Source organism: Macrosteles quadrilineatus, unplaced genomic scaffold (assembly GCF_028750875.1).
Source record: "Macrosteles quadrilineatus isolate MER2022 unplaced genomic scaffold, UCM_ALF_1.0 Scaffold_6__1_contigs__length_79288215, whole genome shotgun sequence".
Classification (NCBI taxonomy): Eukaryota; Metazoa; Arthropoda; class Insecta; order Hemiptera; family Cicadellidae; genus Macrosteles; species Macrosteles quadrilineatus.
The window spans coordinates 29,549,031-29,569,068 of NW_026542599.1; the positions used below are offsets into that span (position 1 = coordinate 29,549,031).

General features: G+C 34.1%; 1 protein-coding gene across 1 annotated transcript in view; it reads left to right on the forward strand.

Moving 5' to 3' along the window:
• The first annotated feature begins 6,349 nt into the window (after positions 1–6,349).
• Positions 6,350–20,038, forward strand: part of LOC128996454 (S phase cyclin A-associated protein in the endoplasmic reticulum) — a 57,291-nt gene continuing 43,602 nt past the window's right edge. Inside the window, exons 1-6 of the mRNA XM_054421794.1 lie at positions 6,350–6,409; positions 12,062–12,189; positions 15,064–15,198; positions 15,878–15,981; positions 16,833–16,979; positions 18,045–20,009. Of these exons, the coding sequence (XP_054277769.1) occupies positions 12,099–12,189; positions 15,064–15,198; positions 15,878–15,981; positions 16,833–16,979; positions 18,045–20,009 (2,442 nt within the window). The 5' untranslated portion in view covers positions 6,350–6,409; positions 12,062–12,098. The remainder of the gene's footprint in view (positions 6,410–12,061; positions 12,190–15,063; positions 15,199–15,877; positions 15,982–16,832; positions 16,980–18,044; positions 20,010–20,038) is intronic.

Consider the following 20,038-nt stretch of genomic DNA (forward strand, 5'->3'; position numbering starts at 1 on the left):
ATATTACAAGATTAATAAAGAAAAGATTGTGTTTTTTGTAATTTTGGTGTGTCCATGACCGTACGTAGTCATTCGATGAAGTAGACATGGTGTTAATTTTTGTTTATAAGGTATTTCAATTGCTAGATTAACCTAGAAGTCCACTTTGTATCCTCGAACATGAGGTGCAGGGCTACCGCCAGAACAGAGCCAAATAACACGGAATTTCACGACCAAAGTTTCACGACCATCGCAGGTTTTTTCACGACCAATCCAGCCTTATGGATTATAGTGTGTTTGGTCGTGACAATAAATTTAATATAATTGTAAATTGAACAGTTTAGTTCAATTGAAACACATATTTTTATTATAACTAACAGGATAATTGAAGGATTGTTTAGATAGATTTAGATTATTCCAGACAATTCACGACCGTATAGCTTGTCCCTGACCATCACGTTTATGATTTCTATCATAAAAATTTCAAAAATTAATATATCGTCATATTTCAATGTTTTATACACAAAAGAAGCACACCTCTATACAAACATAACGATTTTTCGGGTCTCAGGTAAGTTTTTTCGGAGTTATACAAACTTAAAAAGATGTTATTGGCTTTTTTTAAATTTCTTGAGTTTTTTTTATTTTTTTCTAGAAAGACCAAATATACCAAAAGCTCAGTGACCTTTTTATTGTATAATGGTCATAAAAGTAAATAAGTTTATAGCAAAACATAGTTATAAAAATAATATTAACTATTTTTAATATTCATTTAAACGTCCGTTATGGTCGTGACAGGATTTTGTGTTTTCCCACTAAAGATGCTCTTTTAAAAAGAAACTACCAAAGATATTGCGTTACCATGGACATTTTATGAAACTTCAAATGTTAATGAAATAAAAAAAATAATAAAAGTTTTGAAAAAAGGGGAAAAGAATTTGCAAAGTGCTTTTCCTGGAAACGTACGTTTTTAAATTTTTAATCTTTTGCATTTAGTAAATATTGATGTGAAACTGAATTGTACCAGTTATAGTATTTAAGATACCTTTTGAAGTTCAGAATAAAATTTACTTAAAAATAAATTTAAGGCTAAAAAACAATAACAATGGCACAAAAAAATGTCAGTAGTTTCAAAAATAAAACTGCCAAAATCTTCAATTTCGAAACTTTTGAATCTCGAAACTTTGTGATCGAATCTCGAAACCGAAACTTTTCCGAAGTTTTCAGCTGATTAGACATAGGCGACTTACCCAACGGCCCTACGACGTGGTGGGGAAAGCTTCTAGCCAAGGGTCTGTCTCAGTGACCAGTGTGTCTCCAACCATCCTATGCGTGGGGTCAGTTGTTAAGTGGAGTCGTGCAAATCAATTTGTAGTTTGCTGTGTTAGTTGGCAAAAATTTAATTTTCAACAAACCCTAAAGCCTATATCCCTCAGGGATATAATTGCCACGCGTTTGGAATTAAATTAAGTTAGGAAAAACTCGTTTCATCCTCACCACTTTATACATACCGCTCCCAAAATTTCACGTCTTAGTTCAACCAAAATTCAATTTGTCCGCATTTTGGAAAAAACTCATCCGTATTCTCTCTGATTCCAAGTGTTTTGTGTCTGACAACCTAGTAAGTAAGTAACTATATATTATTTATTGTATTAGTGTTATAATTACCTACTCTTAGTGGGTCGTACAAGCCATTACATTTTATTTTATGTTTTGTCATTTCCTGTTCTTGAGCACATGTTTTCAGATTCAGATACTAATAAGTACATTTTGTATCCATTTTGATATAATTAATTGGTATTGATACATAGTCAGTGATTTATTTATTAAAATACATCACATAACGCCTAAGGAGTGCTTCTGCACGCAGGCAGGTAAATTGTCAAAATATAATAATAGTATAGAATAAAAGCAACATAATAATAAATATAGTAATAAACATAATAGAATAAATTATTAACAGTATTGAAAAACAAGTATAAAATAAGTTAGGTTATTAGCAAAGTTTACAAATAAGTTATATCAATGTCTATAAGTTCTGTTTACTACAATCAGACTGATAAAAAATCCTCAATTCTGTAACAACAATTGTCTAACAGGTAAGACAGTAAGTGTAACAGGAACTTTTTAAATGATTCTACCTCTCTCAGTGATAAAGGAAGCTTATTATACAGTTTGAGACCCATATAAAAAGTACTCTTTTCATAAGCAGCTGATTTATGTGTGGGGTACTGCAACACAGAGCTCATGGGCCTAAAGCTGTATTGGGAGTTACTTCTTTTTTCTTCATAAATAGAAAAATGTTTTTTGACAAAGATTAAAGTGTTGAATATATACAAAGAGGGCACAGGTAAAATCTTCATTCTTTTAAACAAATTTCTACAAGATGTTCTTGGATTAACTTGTGCAATAACTCTTATAATTCTCTTTTGTATTTTAAATATTTTTTTACTGTCAGTGGCATTTCCCCAGAACTCAATACCATAGCCAATGTTAGAGTCCACATATGCAAAGTATACCATTATCTGAGTTTTTTCATCTATTAATTTTGAAAGCACTAAAGTAACGTGAAATGCTGCATTAAGCTTAGATTCCAATTGATTGATATGATCAGACCATGTTAGAGTTGAGTCTAATTTTATTCCTAAAAGGTTGCAAGATTGAATTTTACTTAATGTGTCTTCTAACGGGTTATAGTCAATCTGTCTACTTTTTATGCTATTGCTATTAGAATGGAAGTTCACACAATATGTTTTATTTCTGTTAAGTTTAAGATTATTGGCCAGAAACCATTCAGTCATAAGATCAAGATCATTTTTAATTTCAATTTTTAAAATATCAGGGTTTTTATGTTTTAATACTGCAGTAGTATCATCAGCATACATTACCAATTTTGACTTAAGATTTTGTTTCAAGAGGTCATCAACATAAATAAGAAACAACAATGGACCCATTATTGAACCCTGGGGAACACCTTCAGTGACATTTTTGAAGCCTTAATAGTTAAGAGTAATTCAGTTGAACTTTTTGTTTTCTACCCAACAAGTACGACTCCACCAAATCATAAGCTTTTTGTCTAATTCCATAAAACTGAAGTTTGTGCAATAAAATATTGTGATTGACACAGTCAAATGCCCTTGACAAATCACAGAAAATGCCAATGGCATACTGTGATCCATCAACGGCACTTGCTATGTAATTCAAGACCTCAAAGAGAGCATCTGAAGTGTTACAACCCCTAAATCCAAACTGATTACTACAAGGAATGTTGATGGTTTCAAGATATGATACTAGTCACTAGTCTATTACAGATTAATTTTTCATAAACCTTGGAGAAAACTGGCAATAAGGATATTGGTCTGAAATTCTCAAGCTGTGTTTTATCTCCTTTTTTGTAGATTGGACAAACAATACTATATTTCAGTAAATCTGGAAATATGCCTTTATTAATAGAAATGTCGATGATGTATGACAAAGGTTCAACAATGCTGTTTTTACAAATTTTTAAAATAAAAGAGGGAATGCCATTCCATCCTGAGGATCTGGAATTTTTCAATTCACTAATTATGGACCTAATCTCACTTGAGGTAGTTAATTTAAAACAATCTAACAATCTAGTTCATTTTACAAAAATAAAATTGAAGCTAGACAAAAATATCCATCAATAGCTTCAAGGACAAACTATCCGCTTTTGCACCGACAATCGTCTGCTCTGCTATGTCACAACACTGCAACAGTTTGTGGTTGGGTGATAACTACCCTAACCATGACAACGTTTGGTTTAAAAGGACCCAAAGTATTTATTAATAATCACAATTAACGTCCATTTATATAGTCTGGCCATATTTATGGGCCTGTAATAGGCTACATGTTTATGCCGTGTTGGATTAACCGTGGTTTTCATACTTATCTGTGGTGTACCTCCCACCATTACCCTGGATAATCTAGGTTTCTTCAATTGAAAACAGACTCACGAAATTATGAGAGAAATGAAAGCATGAAGTAAAAACAGCATAAGCTATCGCACAATATGAACAGACAATTGCAGGTATAAAATGCCACATGAACAAAAAATTGACTTTTCATAACAAGAAATATAATTTCTAAAGATAATAAATTTGAACGTATTATTTCCTGTATTTCATAAGCTTATATCCACGAACTTATGAGGGGACATTAAAAGCTTAAGGCATAGATTAAAGGAGTATAGACACTCTACTTTTGGCTACTTCTTTTTATCAATGCTTAAGGTTAAAACAGAAATAACTACCTATCCCACAGAATTAACAGATAATTTAGGCCTACAGGGATTTAACCTCTTAAGGTAAATTTAACATGAAATACAATTTGCCTTGTACTAACAAAAAATATAATTTACAACAGTTGATAAACTTGAACATATACTGAGGTTATATTCACGAAATAATAACGGGAAACGAAATCTTAAAAGTGAAAACAAAAACAACTATTTCAAAACATTAAAAGATAATTTAAATATTTAAACTATAGCAGTTACCCGGCGCGCGTTGTTGCGCTTAACAAGAATGATTTTAAATGGTAATTATTCTTTACGATGAAACCATGTTACAATAGAGTAGATATTAATAATTGTCTCAGTCATAAGCGTTTCCGTAACTTGTACATTTTTCAATTTTGATTTTAAGTCGTCACTTGAAAATCCACACTGGAATTTCTTTTTGTTTTACTTAACATAAGGTTCATCAATATTTTTCTTATTTCTGGTATTTTACATATGATAATAACCCCTACAAATAAGTGACTGGAGATCATTTTTTACATGCACAACTGAAACAAAAACATACAAACTACAAACAGTCATGATTTCCTCATTTACAAAGAGATGTCTGAAAGAGGCATCATACTCAGCGTTTGCTAGGATTCTTACAGCTCTTTTTTTATTAGCAGTACATCATTAATTTCAGCAGACCCACCTCAGAGTCTGAGCCCATACAAAAGAACTCCTTGAAAAAAAGCTACATAGGCTTTTTTTAAACAGTTTTTATTTAGACAACTTTTTAGACAACTTTACTCAATAAAAACAAATTGTAAACAAAACATGACCTCTATAATCTACATTGCACCGTACAGAAATAAAACTACAATTTGGGCTTACTGTTCCATAAGTATGACAAATCTACTAAATATGTTTTGATCATAGATCAAACATTAAGCCCCTTAGAAGATTTGTCATCCTTGTTGAAAAGCTGAAGGCAATTTTATTGATATTCTATGCCGACTGTAGAGGTTGTGTTTTTTTTTACAATATATGTTTCTTGATTGTTATTTCAGTTATTTAAAACCTAATTTGACCAAATAAAACTATCTAATCATAAAAAATAACTGGTCTCCTAGTTATCTAACCAAACCGTAAAGCACAAATCTTAAAATTACCCTAATATAATAGAAACAATATTTCGTTTACACTAGCGATCAGTGTCGACATACATGAACTAGACACGAAAAACAAGCTTCAAAATCAACAATGGGATGAGAAGTCTACTTATGTTGCATAGTCTACGGTTTTATCTATGAAAAAGTATTTTTACACCGGTATTACACAATATTACAAAATAAATATTATACAATAGTTATGCATAGCATAAATAAGCAACACGAGCAACATCAAGCTTATGATAATATATTTCAGCTTACGTAATTAAAGTAAAACAGCAGATACAAAAAGTTATTCTATTATTCAACAAAAAACCATTTCATATATAGGCTACATCTATTACATATGTCGTCCAGGAGTAGAAAAAAATTGAAATACTTTTGGTTTTGCTACGTTGGCTGCACTTAACGCAACTTCTTATTGCCGAGTAGCGGCTGCTAGTCCATACGATAATTTGAGGACCATTGCACGATAATTTTTTTGTCTACTCAGGATCGATCAGCTGTCCCATCCGCTATGACGTAATTCCCGCACGTTATAAGCTATGCCACGTTTTTAAAATTATAAGCTATAGAACAAACGAGATATTATAAGCTGCAGCACATTTGAGCTATACCATTATAAGTTATGCCACATTTTAAGAAAACCGTTATATGCTATGCCACATTTCTACGATTATAAGCTATGGAACAATTTAAATTTTCCATTATAAGCTATGCCACATTTTCAAGATTATAAGCTATGCAACATATTCGCAATTATAAGCTATGACATTATAAGCTATGGCATCGTACCCAAAAACTTACCAAATTTTAATGAAAACCACAGAATCTTCAAATAAATTAGTGCACAGCGAGGCTGCATATAATAAAAGCCTGCTTTTCCAAAGTGGAAATGATAGTGATAGTGAAGTGAAGTGAGTGAGAAGTGAAATGAAGTGCAAGTGAAGTGACAGTTCGGACTTCGGAGTTCGTGCCCGTGCGTGCCGTAAATAAAAGCTTAGGCTACCTAATAAAGGCAAGTCTTCTACTTATTGTGAAATTTATCTTAGGTAAGGATAAGCCACCTTGATCTTGATCACTTAGGCCTACTCAAATGTTACACAGTAATTTTAAATTGCAATACCCGCTTATAACCCTTCAAGCCTAGGCTCCACATAAAATGGTTCAACTTGGTTAACAATGGTAACTTAGGGTGCCTAGCCTAGGGTACTCATTTTATTTTTTATTTTATTTATTTGTATACGGTAAACACCATTTTACATTTTACATTGCAATTTATACAGATGGCCAAAAAAAGATGACGTAATAATAGTCAAAGCTACTACCTACACTTAATTAACAAAACATAGTTGATAAATAAATATAGGGTATGATAAATATCACAGCAAGTGGCAATAAAGACTAGTTAACATGCAGGAACAATAATACAATAAATATTAACGAAGTAGAGACTAACAATAAGCAAATCAAAAATTATGAAACACTACAAAATAAATACATAGTGTGGAGGCAAAAACAGCAAATTTACTGAAGATAACAATGTGCAAACGGTACGGTAAACTCTGAACAAAAATAAAAAACTTAACAATAAAGGTAACAAGATAGACCATAAATATTAATAAATATGAAATGCACAGAAGTGAGGGGAGTCAACACTACCACAAACTCTTGCACAGAAACATGCACTCACTGGCTCGATAGTGAGGGGAGTCGACGGCCCCAACACTAAGTCATCGCCACACTCCTAACAAAAAGCTAATAAAAAAAAAATCAAACATGCACATGCTCCTCTGACGAGTAGAAGTTGGTTAGCTCTTTCCTAAGGCGATTCTCGGAGAACTGAATCAGGTCGATGTAACTGGGCAGGCTGTTTCCCAGACGATGAAGGCGAGGCAGAGCACTGTGGTAAGAATACTGTGTCGAACAATGAGCTCTCTCAAAGAGACCTCTGGATCGAACCACCCGAGCACAACGAAAATCAACCCTGCTCTGCAAATCTGGTGAATCGACCGAGGCTGTGATGATCTTCTTTAAGAGCAGCAGATCAAAGATTTTGCGTCTCGAACTCAGAGGAAGAAGTCCAAACCGAAGTTTCATCTCATCCAGTGGTACTTCAAGGTATCGAAAGCCCAGACTCACTCCAAGTACTCGGAGAAATTTTCTCTGTACACCCTCGAGAAGATCAACATGGCATATCTGGTATGGTGACCAAACTGGCGAGCAGTACTCCAACAAAGGGCGGACCAGCTGCACATACAAAGTCCTTAGGGCATGAGGTGAAAACCCATCTCGAGACATTCTGACAACAAATCCCAGAGCAGAATAAGCCTTCTTACTTATGTTTCTCAAGTGAGGTTCTGGACTTAGATTCGAGGAAACAGTTACTCCGAGATCTTTCACTATAGAGGATCGGTGGAGAGTAGAACCAAATAAGGTATAGTTGAACACCGTTACATTCGTGCGCCGAGAGAAAGAGAGTACAACGCACTTAGATATGTTCAACTCCATCTCATTCTCCGAGCACCACCACAGCACATTGTCCAAGTCACCCTGCAGCTCCTCACATTCAAAGTCCGTTGTTAGGCCTACTTCCTTATAGATTTTAGCATCGTCTGCAAACAGTAACATTCTTGAATGCTTGACAGCCTGGACTAGGTCGTTAATGAATATTGAAAACAGTACAGGACCCAAAAGAGAGCCCTGTGGCACTCCAGATAACACAGGAAAGGCTTCAGATTCAGACCCATTATATCTCACAATAAGGCAGCGTCCACTAATATAGCTCCGAAACCACTTCAGCATAGGTCCAGCCACTCCCAAAATACCAAGCTTTGCCATAAGGTGATCATGGCTGATTCTATCGAACGCCTTCGAGAAATCTATGTACACACTATCCACCTGGTGGTTTCTGTTGAAAGCTGAGATAATGTCGTCATGGTATGTTATTAAGTTGGTCGTTGATGATCTGCCACTATAGAATCCATGTTGAGCTGTAGACAGAAAACTTTTGGCAAAGAAAGACAGCCAAGTAAGAACCAGAGACTCAAACACTTTTGCAAGCGTTGGCTGAATCGCTATAGGCCTGTAATTCTTGATATCCGAGGGATTGCCACTCTTTAAAATTGGTACAACGAAGCTTGTCTTCAGGCAGTTAGGAAAAACACCAGATGAAAGAAATGAATTAAAGAAGATTGTTATGTGCGGTGCAAGAATACAGCTACAGTACTTGAGTAGCGATGGAGAAATCTCATCAGGTCCTGCTCCTTTATTAGCATTCAGAGAGGACAAGACAGCTTCAACTTCTTCACATGATACAGAAAACCCAGTAAGAGATGAGAGAGTTGTATTTGAGTCTTCATATGAGGGAGACCCTGATGGTGGTCTAAAGACAGACGAGAAATGTTCAGCAAAAAGTCTGCAGATGTGCTGAGGTGTGTCGGCAGTTTCATTATTCAGGTACATCGAAGATACAGCCTTGGAAGTCTTCCTGGTGTTATTAATGTGACCCCAGAATGCCTTAATATTTTCTTGCATGGAATCTTCTACCCGATTGATGTAGTTTCTGTAGCAAAACACAGTGAGTTGTTTACATTGAGTTCGTACACGACAGAAATCCATAGCCTATAAATTTGTAAGTTTAAAGTCCTTTTGTACTCTCTATGAAGTAGTTTTTTCTGCAGAACTAGTCTCTTCAAGTCTTGAGAAAACCAACAAGGAAATGTAGATTTACCAAGACATTTAAGTGGAGTGAAAGATTTTATTAGGAAGCTTAGCCTGGAACAAAAAGCCGTAAATGACGATTCCATGTCCTCGACACAACTCAGTAATGGATACTCCCAATTTTGTAGATTATTGAATATTTCTTCTTTGTTGCTCTTGTTGAAGTCTAACTTGTATGTTATGTTTCTTGACCGTAATCTACCCGGGCATTTAATTTAATTTAACTCATGTGTGTAAGTTAAGTTAACCTTTCAACTTGACTCATTTTATTCTACAAATTCTAGAATTGGTAATACTGAACTTATACTACTTATGTTATACTGAATTATTTATGCCTTATCTACCTAAAATAGACTATTTAAGCCCTTTTTACCATTGGCACTTTTGGGGGAAACACCTATTTCACCCTGAAAATCGCGTTTAAAAAATCAAGAAAAATGCTAGAAATCAATGATTTTTGGGGATTTAAAATTTTCTACCGAATAATATATTTTATTATTCTAAATTTGAAAGAGCCTTGCAGGTAAGTTAGACTTCCATATCTGTTGGCACAAACATCCGAATGAAATTCCGATCGATATATCGATCATTCTTGAATAATCAATATTTTTATTCGGTTGTTTGTGCCAACAGATACGGAAGTCTACCCAGCCTTGCCTATTGAATGTTCAGTAGGCTATTTTTCTTGGTGTGTGGGGATTGATTATTTACTTCTCCAACTCACCTAAAACCTTCTATAAGACGTGTTTAAACTGTTCCTAGACAACAACACTAGAACTTTCTTAAATGACTTTTTTGTCGCCTAGGCTTCCTGTAACTTAGACCCCACGTCTCTAGATTCCTAGAGGTTTAGTTATTATTTACTCTTCCCAACTCGCCTGTTTATTTGCTACAGTTTATTTTTATTTAAGTTACAACTCATTGTTTGTTATATGCCAATTAACTTAGTTTATTCGTATTATATTATATTATGGTACTGTCTAGGCTATTCCTATTGCAAATTAGGTACGCAACTTAATGTAAAACGACTCCCCGATCTGAGGATTGTGGTGAAGAAAGAATTGGTAAGTTAATAGGTAAAGAGGTGGAGATAAAATAAATACCACAAGGTAAATAAAACAAATGTTTAATGTAACATGTAACAGCTGGCACACATTTAGGATTATTTGAAATTTGGGTAATTCTGAACTTTCTGGACTTTTCTTTTAAACCTTCCTAAACCGTTCCTACGACTCAAATCTATACTATTATAAAAAAGAGGTGGTTGCTGTATGTATGGGAAAAGTAAACGCGAAAAATACTGGTCGGATCGGGCTGAAATTCGGCATGATGATAGCTCACATTCCCGATTAACATATAGGCATATTTTTATCCCAAAAATCCTTTCGGGCTCCGCCCCAGTGGCTCTGGAGTTTCCCATGTTAACCTTATGAGAAATGAAATTATTGAATCTTAACAGCTGTTTCAATTAAACAAGTTGGTTCTGTTCTGTGATGTTCAATAGCATTAAAGTTACAAGGATTGCCAACAGGGTGCAGCACTAGCACTATTATTTCTTTTACATTTATGACAACAGCTAATTTGCAACCAAAAGGTGAGTGAGCGTAGCGAACGAACTTCAACCTGGAGGCGAGTGAGCGTAGCGAACGAGCTAACCTGAAGGCAAGTGAGCGTAGCGAACGAGCTAACCTGAAGGAAAGTGAGCGCAGCGAACGAGCTCCAACCTAAAGGTGAGTGAGCGTAGCGAACGAACTTCAACCAGGACGTGCAAACGAGATCATCTTGAAAATTAAGAAGTTAAACGGTTCAAAGCTTGAGTATAATTGCAATAAGAATTTTATACTTATATTCCAACCCCGTACGAAGGACGGGTACTCTGCTAGTAAACAATAAAATACAAAATTTGCTGTATGATTTTATGAATCGGTTTCATAAGAGATAAGGCATATGGGGAAGCCAGGCCGGAATTTATGAGGATTTGTGACTAGGCCTACATTAAGTCCTCCGATTGATTGTACAAATTATTAACGTGTAACACATGGGTTATGGTTTAAACACTTGAATCAATGTAAATGTGAATTTTAATATAACATTTATAACAATAATATATTTTGTGGTTTCACTTTATACCCACCACTTAACATAAAGTCCTCTTATGCAGTTATCAGTTGCCAAAATGTTAGAATCTGAAACTGTAAAGGATTGATTTCTAGGTTATAACTAGCGGACTAGCTGTACCACCCTGTTTTAGAATAAGTTGGTGACAAAACCCACAGGGTTTAAACTTAAAATGTAAATGCAGGTCTCCGAAAAGGCCTAAAATTACATCGCTGTGTTTTTTACTCCCCTTTTTTATGAAACAACGTATAGCAAATCCAACACCAATATTTATCTTTACCCCTACACAAAAAAATGTTCTCTTCACTTAAAATTGTAGGTAAAAATAATAATCGATGGTGAAGGTCAATAACAAAATAATGGAACCCTGATGACTGCTCAATTTTGTGGATGCCTCTGCGAACGCCACCTAGTTTATTATGATCGTAGGAATGGTTTATGAAGGTTTAGAAGAAAAGTCCAGGAAGTTTGAAAATACCGAAATTTGATTTAGCTTAAATAAAACCAATTCATGCTCGTGCCCTTAGAAGGGTGTTTATCAACAAACCAATATTTTCTCCAGAAATTCCTTCACAATAACTTTTGGTTAGTGGTGTGAGGCTTTTAAAGGTGTTCTCAACATTTCAAATCCCTTATCAACTGTTTAAATATTAAGTTAGCCTTGGCTGAAGAAAAACTACTGATGAACTAAGTTAGTCAGGAAAAAAGTTACACAAGGTATCCATTGACTATTTGGATCACACTCATTTTTCGTTCTGTGTTATTACGTAGGCCTACACCCTGTTGCATCCTAATCTTAAATGGTACCAATAATATTTTTTTTTAATAGCAATGCATCGCACCGGTCCCTCCTTCCTTAGTTAAAGATGGAAGATGTACGTATGGTTGTACAGGAGGAAGGACGAGCAGCCAGGAATTTGATTGCATTTCATGTAGACTTAGCAGCCCCTTCTGCAGGTAAAGATTAGTACAGACAAATTTCTTAAAATAACTATTCATTAATCTTTGTTTTTAAAAATAACCTAATTTATAGGCTAGTTTAAAATTTTACTTTAGGTTCAAGAAAAAGCTAGAATGTTTAAACTTAACCTTACAAGTGAATAGTTGGAGATTTAGGTCTGTTTGTAAATTACACACCATTACGATTTGAATTTGATGCTCTTAATTGGCTGCACTTTAGTTTATACTTTTACTCACATACAGCATGTTTGGTTAGTTTTAAACAGTTTTATTTTATAATCAGCAGTATTTATTGTATGTATTTAGTAAATGTGTAAAAGTGTACCCTCTTAATATACAAAATTCAATTTGAACATCAACACTAACCCCCCACCTCCATATCCATTTACCCTTTAAACCGCAAGTAAACAATAGCCTTCTTCTCACTTTCGGATGAATCCTTAATCAAGATTTCAACAATTGCAACATTGGTAAGTATCAAGAAGACAAAAGTAAGAAGCCTGAAGATGTAGGTTGATGGTTGAAACCAATGAGAGAACAGTTGAGTTGCAATAGTTGGGTGTAGTTTGGGTAGTTTGAGTGGGTAGTCTGGGGTGGCCTTCTTGTAGCGGAAAATTACTTTTCAATAGGCTACTCTTTTAAAGTTTTAAATAATGATGTTTATTAACATAACATACGGATTTGAACCACAAACAATTTCCAGGTTGAAGTGTTGATTGAAAGCTAGGCCATAGTACACGCTTTAGGATTCCTTTGAGAACAACCTCGCAAGCCTTTAAAATCCACTGCCATTTAAGTTTCAAAAGTCCAAAAGATCTTATAAAAATCCAAAAGTAAATGGAAGTCTGTATATACTGTAAATATTATTTTTAATGTAAATATTTGTGACACAGCCTATCCATCTTATGCTGGTATCAAGGCAAAGGGGAGGTAATAAGGTATGTTAAATTCAAACACAATTTTGCATCATAACCTGATATTAATTTATTTTGCTTGAACAATATTATAAATAATGGTTGTCAACCCTAATTAATGCTGTAAATCAAGTATTTTTTATGAATAGTTAAATTTGTGCTTGAATCTCAAAAAACAAGGGCAAGGTTTTAATATGGTTTATTGATAAGAAAGAATCTGTAATTTTGCCCTATCTTATGTTTTTTTCAATTGAATAACTCTTTTAATATTTAAAGGTTTTACCGAAAAACTTTAAGTTGCCATACTAAAAACATTAAGTTTACCATAGGACAATGAACATCCAATTAAATAGAAATACAGATAAAATTTACATGAAAACATCACCAATATTTAATGAATTTTTAATTTAATGAGGCCTTTTGCCAGCTATAATCAGACACATCACAAAAATATTATTGCCTCATGAAATTTAAAATTCATTAAATATTGGTGATGTTTTCATTTTAAATTTCATCTAACCAAGTATTATCAGTTCTTCTTGAAGAAATACAGATGTATAGACAGTCTGTGTGGGTGTGTGAGTGTGTGTGGGTGAACCAGTCGTAGGTTGATTCAGTCCTTTGCCCAATAGTCTCACTTTATGTACTCTCCTTTTCTAAATATAGATCCTGCAAGCTAATCATGTGTATTCGTTTATTTAACAAGTAAAACAGTATATTTATTTTATTAATGTGGTTTTAGATTGTGTTGATGATATATTACTTATCAAGGTATGTCGTGTCATGTCATGATATAATATTATTTCATAAGTAGCCTATAATTTTGTATAGGCTGAAAAAAGCCAAATTATTTCAACTGGGATTCTATTTTATTTTTAACAAAAAATGTGTACACACTAGCCTGTATTCCCTTTGTTGTGTAATGTGTATAGCGCTGACGTTTTTTGTGGGAGTTAGTTTGAATTTACACACAGAGAGCTGATGCAATGAAAGTTTCAATATTGCTCTATGAGCTGGATAGAAAAATTGAAAACCCAATTTTTAACATTTTTATGATTAATTATTTGTAATTAGGCTAGTTTTATGTTGACATAGAAAAATTGCCTCGTCAACATTTATAATGTACATTTCTAAGGAAGAGATAGGTGGAACTTTGTTATTTTATGATTAAAAATTGATACAGCTAGATAAATTAATGGAAATAATGGGAATATTGAATTTATATCAAATGGGTCTGAAAGATTCTGATTAAAATTTAATTAGTTTAGTCCTTTTAACCCTTTCATAATTGTACAACCCCATTGCTGTGAAAATTCGGATTTAAAAGTTATTGTAACTTTGTGATTTTCCCATAAAACTGGTATAGCCTAATAGCAGAAAAATCTTAATTAAAAATGGCTTGACTGATTTTGATTAAAATTTAGTATGTTACCGGTACAGTCCTTATAATTCTAAACAAAATGGTAAAATCTCTTTTGCTGTAAAAATTACATTTCAAAATACAATTACAAAGTTCAACTTTTGTCTTTTTCCCCATAAAATATAGTTACTTTCACCGCTTACCCATGATACAGGTTGTTGACGAGCTAATGGGAAAAAGTAAGAGTCAGATTGCTGATAGATACTGTACCGTTTATTGTTACATCACTTGATAGCTTTCCTTTTTTTTGCATTCAAATTGGTATAGTATTGAACATTAAAAAACCACCAATATATAAACATTTTGTCATCTGTAACATACATGCCTCTTATTTTACATTCATAAAAAAATTGAAACTTAATTGTAGTGAAAAGTGTAATTGATACCTAAAATTAATTTCAGACTTCCCACCAGCACCACAATAATTCCTTAGAAACAGTTCTGTTAACTCAAAAGTTGCATTTTAATAGTGTTACTTCAGATATTTTATCTGCTTACCTAAGGTCGTCCTTTTTATGATCTAAGAATGTGTTACAGGCAAGACCATGAGTCGGAAACCCCCATCTTCGCCTCGTCTTCTCAACGAAACCAGGCTGCCCAAGAGGTCAACACTGGTGACCAAGACTGGCTCAAGGGTTCGCTCGGCTTCCACAGGCAGAGATAAGAAGTCAGGTAAGTTTGTTAGAATTGTTATCTAAGTGTTTGTAAGGAATACTTTTTCTACACCCTCTGACAAAGCTCTAAAATCCTCCAACTCTGTAGCCTACGTTTCATTATCTGACTTTTATCATAATTTTCCTCTACGAGGTTAATTTTCACTCCTAGGTATTTGTTCGAGTCTTCTTCTTCAAAGCTGCATTTCATTTTGGTAAAAAGTGGTCTCACTAATCTGGCTCTATATTGAAAATCAGTTATACTGGATTAGTGAAATCAGCCTATATAGCTAGCCATCACAGCAAGATTATTAACATATCCTACATTATGAATGAAATTAAATGTTAATTCGTCCTACGTTTGCAAAGACATTGTCGTTTCCCACATTACAGCAAAATTGTTAGTACCTCCTGTGATCGCAGAGACGTCTTGAATCATTGATCAAGCAAATCCTGCAGTCACATTCTATAATCGCAAAAATAAATGCTCGGGTTTCTGACTTGTGGCGCAATCAGGATTGACTCAAAGTTACTTGAAAATTGCTATAAAACAACTAATATTTGATATCTCAAACTGACTAGCACATACAGATCGTAACTAACAAATTAACTCTCTGTATTCCAAATTCTCTTTTAAGAGTTGAAAGTTTAATTGATCAAATTATGTTAGATTCAGACTTGTGATTTGGTTGTTGCAGAGATGCAGGCAAGATACTGGGCTCTGCTGTTTGACAACTTGAAACGAGCTGTGGACGAAATCTACGAGAAATGTGAGAGGGACGAGAGTGTATCTGAATGCAAGGTAAGACTGTGCAGGTTGACTATCAGTTGATATTATTCTTTTAAGGGTGCGCTCTACCTCAGCTCGGGCTTCAGTTGCTATGTTGCACCATTGGACAGTGCCCCGAGAAGCGCTTGCAGAGGTTTCCAAGATTACTGTTTTCAAATTAACCAATAATGATAGCTACGCACTCTAAACAGCTTATAGTAGTGCAAATACCAATCTATAGTTCTGCGTTTTTCAAATGTTCAAATAACGTTTTTTCAATAAGTTAGGGCTAGTTGAAATGACCTTTTTTCTTGTCCTACAAATCAAGTTTATAAGGTGTGCATTAAAAATAAATGAAATAATGAAACGCAGAACTATAGAAAATTTCATCCTCTTTAATATGAGACCTTAACATTGATTCTACCTTCAATGTAGCAGGTGAAAACAGTAATCTTGAAACCCTTGCATTTGGTTGCGCGTCAGGGGTAGAGCGCACCCTTATACTAGAAAAGGAGTTTTCAGAGCTCAAGGACTTAAGGTAAATATCTTGTTTATCCTTTATTTTTTATCGTAAGAGGTCTACAGCACAGCCTAACATTGCATTTTTCTTTTAGTATGATTATGATGAAATTATGATGCAAGAAAACTTAATGATGATTTTATTAATATTTTTTTAAATAGTTAAGTTTTGTTTTATGTTTTAGTTTTGACATGTTTACATTCAGCCTACTTTCTTAATTCTTAACCTTACTTAATTATTATACATTAGTCCTAACACTTGTCTGGAAAATTTAAAGGATTGTGTAAGAAATTATTATAGAATATCAGTTGTGTTTGTGTATTTTAACATCTAAAACTGTTATAATACCTTGTACACTTTTCAGGAGGTGATTTTTTATTTAGAAAATTACAAAAGAGATTTTGAGAAATTATCAGAGTGGATACTTTTATATTCAGACTATGAAAATACTCCTCCACCGCAGCGACCTACATCTCTAGCATGGGAAGTCAGGAAATCTTCCCCTAGCAAGGTAGGCTTACGCTTACATAATCGGAAGCAATTATTATAATATTGTAATATTCATTTTCCTACAGTTACCTGACAAAGCGGGCTACTGTATCTTGAAGCTAATTCCTGCATCTACTTACTTTGCCGCACTTCAATAATACAACGAAACAACACAAAATAGTGTGCCTGTTTTAGACAGATATTACGTGTATGCTTGAAAACAAGTTGGCAACACTTAAAGATACTATGATCAGCTGGTGCAGTGTTTCCCAATCTTTGACTATTGATACTACGTCTTACTTAACCTATAAACCTGTTTTTGTGTGTTAACATTCTATTGCTCTCTAACGATTTTGATTAACCTAACCTAAAAATTTTTGTTTAGTATTTGAAAAACTAATTGTTTATATGCTTTGTAGTAACTGTAGGAAAAACTATAATGTGTGACGCGAGCGCAAAGTGCCACTTTGCGCACTATTTACACAAATAACTATTTTGTAATGAAGGGTTTCTATTTTTCCACTTTAAAAATTTCTTAAGTTCTAATAACAGAAGAAACCTCTTTTTGAACTACTTTCCTTAGGGAATATTTCTCAATTCTCAATTCAGTGATGATCCAGAGTAAGGTTAAGGTTGTTTTAAATTGTTGAAAATGTTTGGTAATGCTAAACAGGAATGAATTTATAATAATCTTGCAAGTATACTAAGTTTCTTACATTTTAAATTGCACTGCTTAATGTTTTTGTTTAGTAATTGTGTAGGTAAAAAAGATTCTTAAATCCTAAGCCCTAAAACCCTAATAATCTATCTGCAAAAACAATCTTTTTGTTTGGTCAAATTTAATCAGTTAGATAAACTGTAAATTTTGCATTGTATTTTTTTAACAAGTGTCTTTTAGCAACGAAATATTCTCAAAGGAATCTGACGTTTAAATTTAAATTTACTATGTCATTAAATACTGAAATAAGCCTCTGATATAGAAATGAAAAAATAATTGAAACAGCAAAAAGTTCATTAGTTGCATTATAAAATTTGGCATATTAGTTAAATTTTGAATAAAGTACCTAATATGTAAATTTCTTTTCAGCCAAAGTCTCAGTCTCAAATTGATCATATTCTTCAAAATGATAAAAGTCCTGTAAGGAAACATCTAGACTTTTTTTCTGATGTGAAACTATCAAGTGCGGAAGAATGCTTTAAGAAAGATTTCACTCTAGAAAATGAACTATACAATAAGTACGGTCTCAGTTTTGGCGACTTGGAAGAACATCTGCAAACAGTTACCGAGGTTTCAAACCTCAACCAAAACACAGTCAAACTTCCAGGCAGAGTAGAAGAGAATGACAAAGAGAATATTCCGCTTATGAGTAATGGCGATGAGAGCTGCAAACCGGTGGAAATAGCTTTGAGCAATCAATCTTCTCAGACTGAGGAGTCTTTACATAACTCCAACATCTTGTTGAGATCAGTTGCTAGAAAAGCACCACCTCCAGCTAAGACAGTTGCAGCATCTGCTGGTAAAAACTTGACTCTTTCTCCTTTGTCTATCAATAAAACTGTGACAGGGCCTTTAAAAAAGACCACACCAATATCTCCCACAACCACAATTCCTCCGAGAGCAGTTCCTGGAAGTAACATGGCAGCTGTTACTTTTGTTCCCAGCAAAAGACTAGGTCCAACTTGTCAAGCTAAAGTAAATTCCAATCTTAACAGAAGCACCAACAATTTGAGCAAAACCAACATTCCCCAACAATCAGACAACATGTTGAACTCAAACAAACTCACAGATCAAGTTAAAGTTGCCTCCAACAATTTATCGACTGATAAGAATGTTATTAATGCACAGTCATCTTCAAACAATGTCGCAGACAGCCAAAGTTTGATAAATGTGAATGATAGCTTAAACAAAGTAGACTCTGTAAAAGTTGCATCTAAGAGTTGTGGTACTGAAAACCCACTTGTAAATGGGACCAAGACAGCCCAAACTGGCCCAGAGAGAATTGGCCCAGGTGGAGGAGTCAGTGTAACCTTGACAATCAAAGAAGGTGAAACTAAAAATGATGTAAAGTTGACTCAATGTGATTCACAACTCAAAGATACTCGGGTTCTTAGTTCAAATAGTAAAACTCTGGACTCTAAAGATACAAAGACGGTTGAAAAATCTGCTAGTAAAGAGTTGCCTATTAGTAAAGTAATTGATAATCAGAAAGTCACAAGTTGTAACAAGCCTGCCAAACCGATGAAAGTAGAACAAGCTTCCCAAACAGATCTTTCTCATCTAGCAGACATGGCAGCTGCCAAACAATTGGCTAAGGCCTCTACTTTGGTGAGGAATAAGACGGCTCCTAACATCATCAGAAGACCAAATGAATCTCCAGCTTTGAATGATCCTGTTACAGATCCATCAAAACCTGCAAAAAATATTGCAGTAAATCTACTGAGACCTGCAGTAAAAAAACCAACAAGTGCTACTGATGCAATCGGTGAAAAAACTACCCTTGAAAAGCAAACCTTAGAGAACGGTTCTAAGCCTGCATGTGCTCTCAAAAAGCAAGCTATTACTCCAGGAGCCAAGGTTGAGAAACCAGTCACTGAAAAACAGACAGTTGAAAAGTTAGAAGATGAATCCGTCCTCGAGAAAGTGATTATTACCAATGATGATTTTCCTCCTCTAAAAAGTAGGGCACAAATCGATTCTGAAAAAATATTGAAAGAAAAAAAATTATGTGAGAAAGCGTTGAGTGAAAAAATTGAAAATAATAGAGCTACTAGTAATAAGCCTGCCTTTGCTAATGGAAATTTGGAGAAGAAAGGAATTGGAAAATTGACAAGTGAAAAGTCTACAAGCACAAGACCTGTTTTTGAATGCATTCCCAAAGAAAAACCAGCAAGTGAAAAATTATCAGATGTAAAAAGTGATAAAGATACTAACACAAAGCTTATCAATGTATCCAAAGTGTATCGAAGCAATACTGCCATAGAATTGAGACCAAGACCAGCTCGTAACAGAACTGTTACTTCTGCTGGGAAACCTCTGATCAACGAGAAACAGGTAAATATAATTCTGCATTTATATGTTCT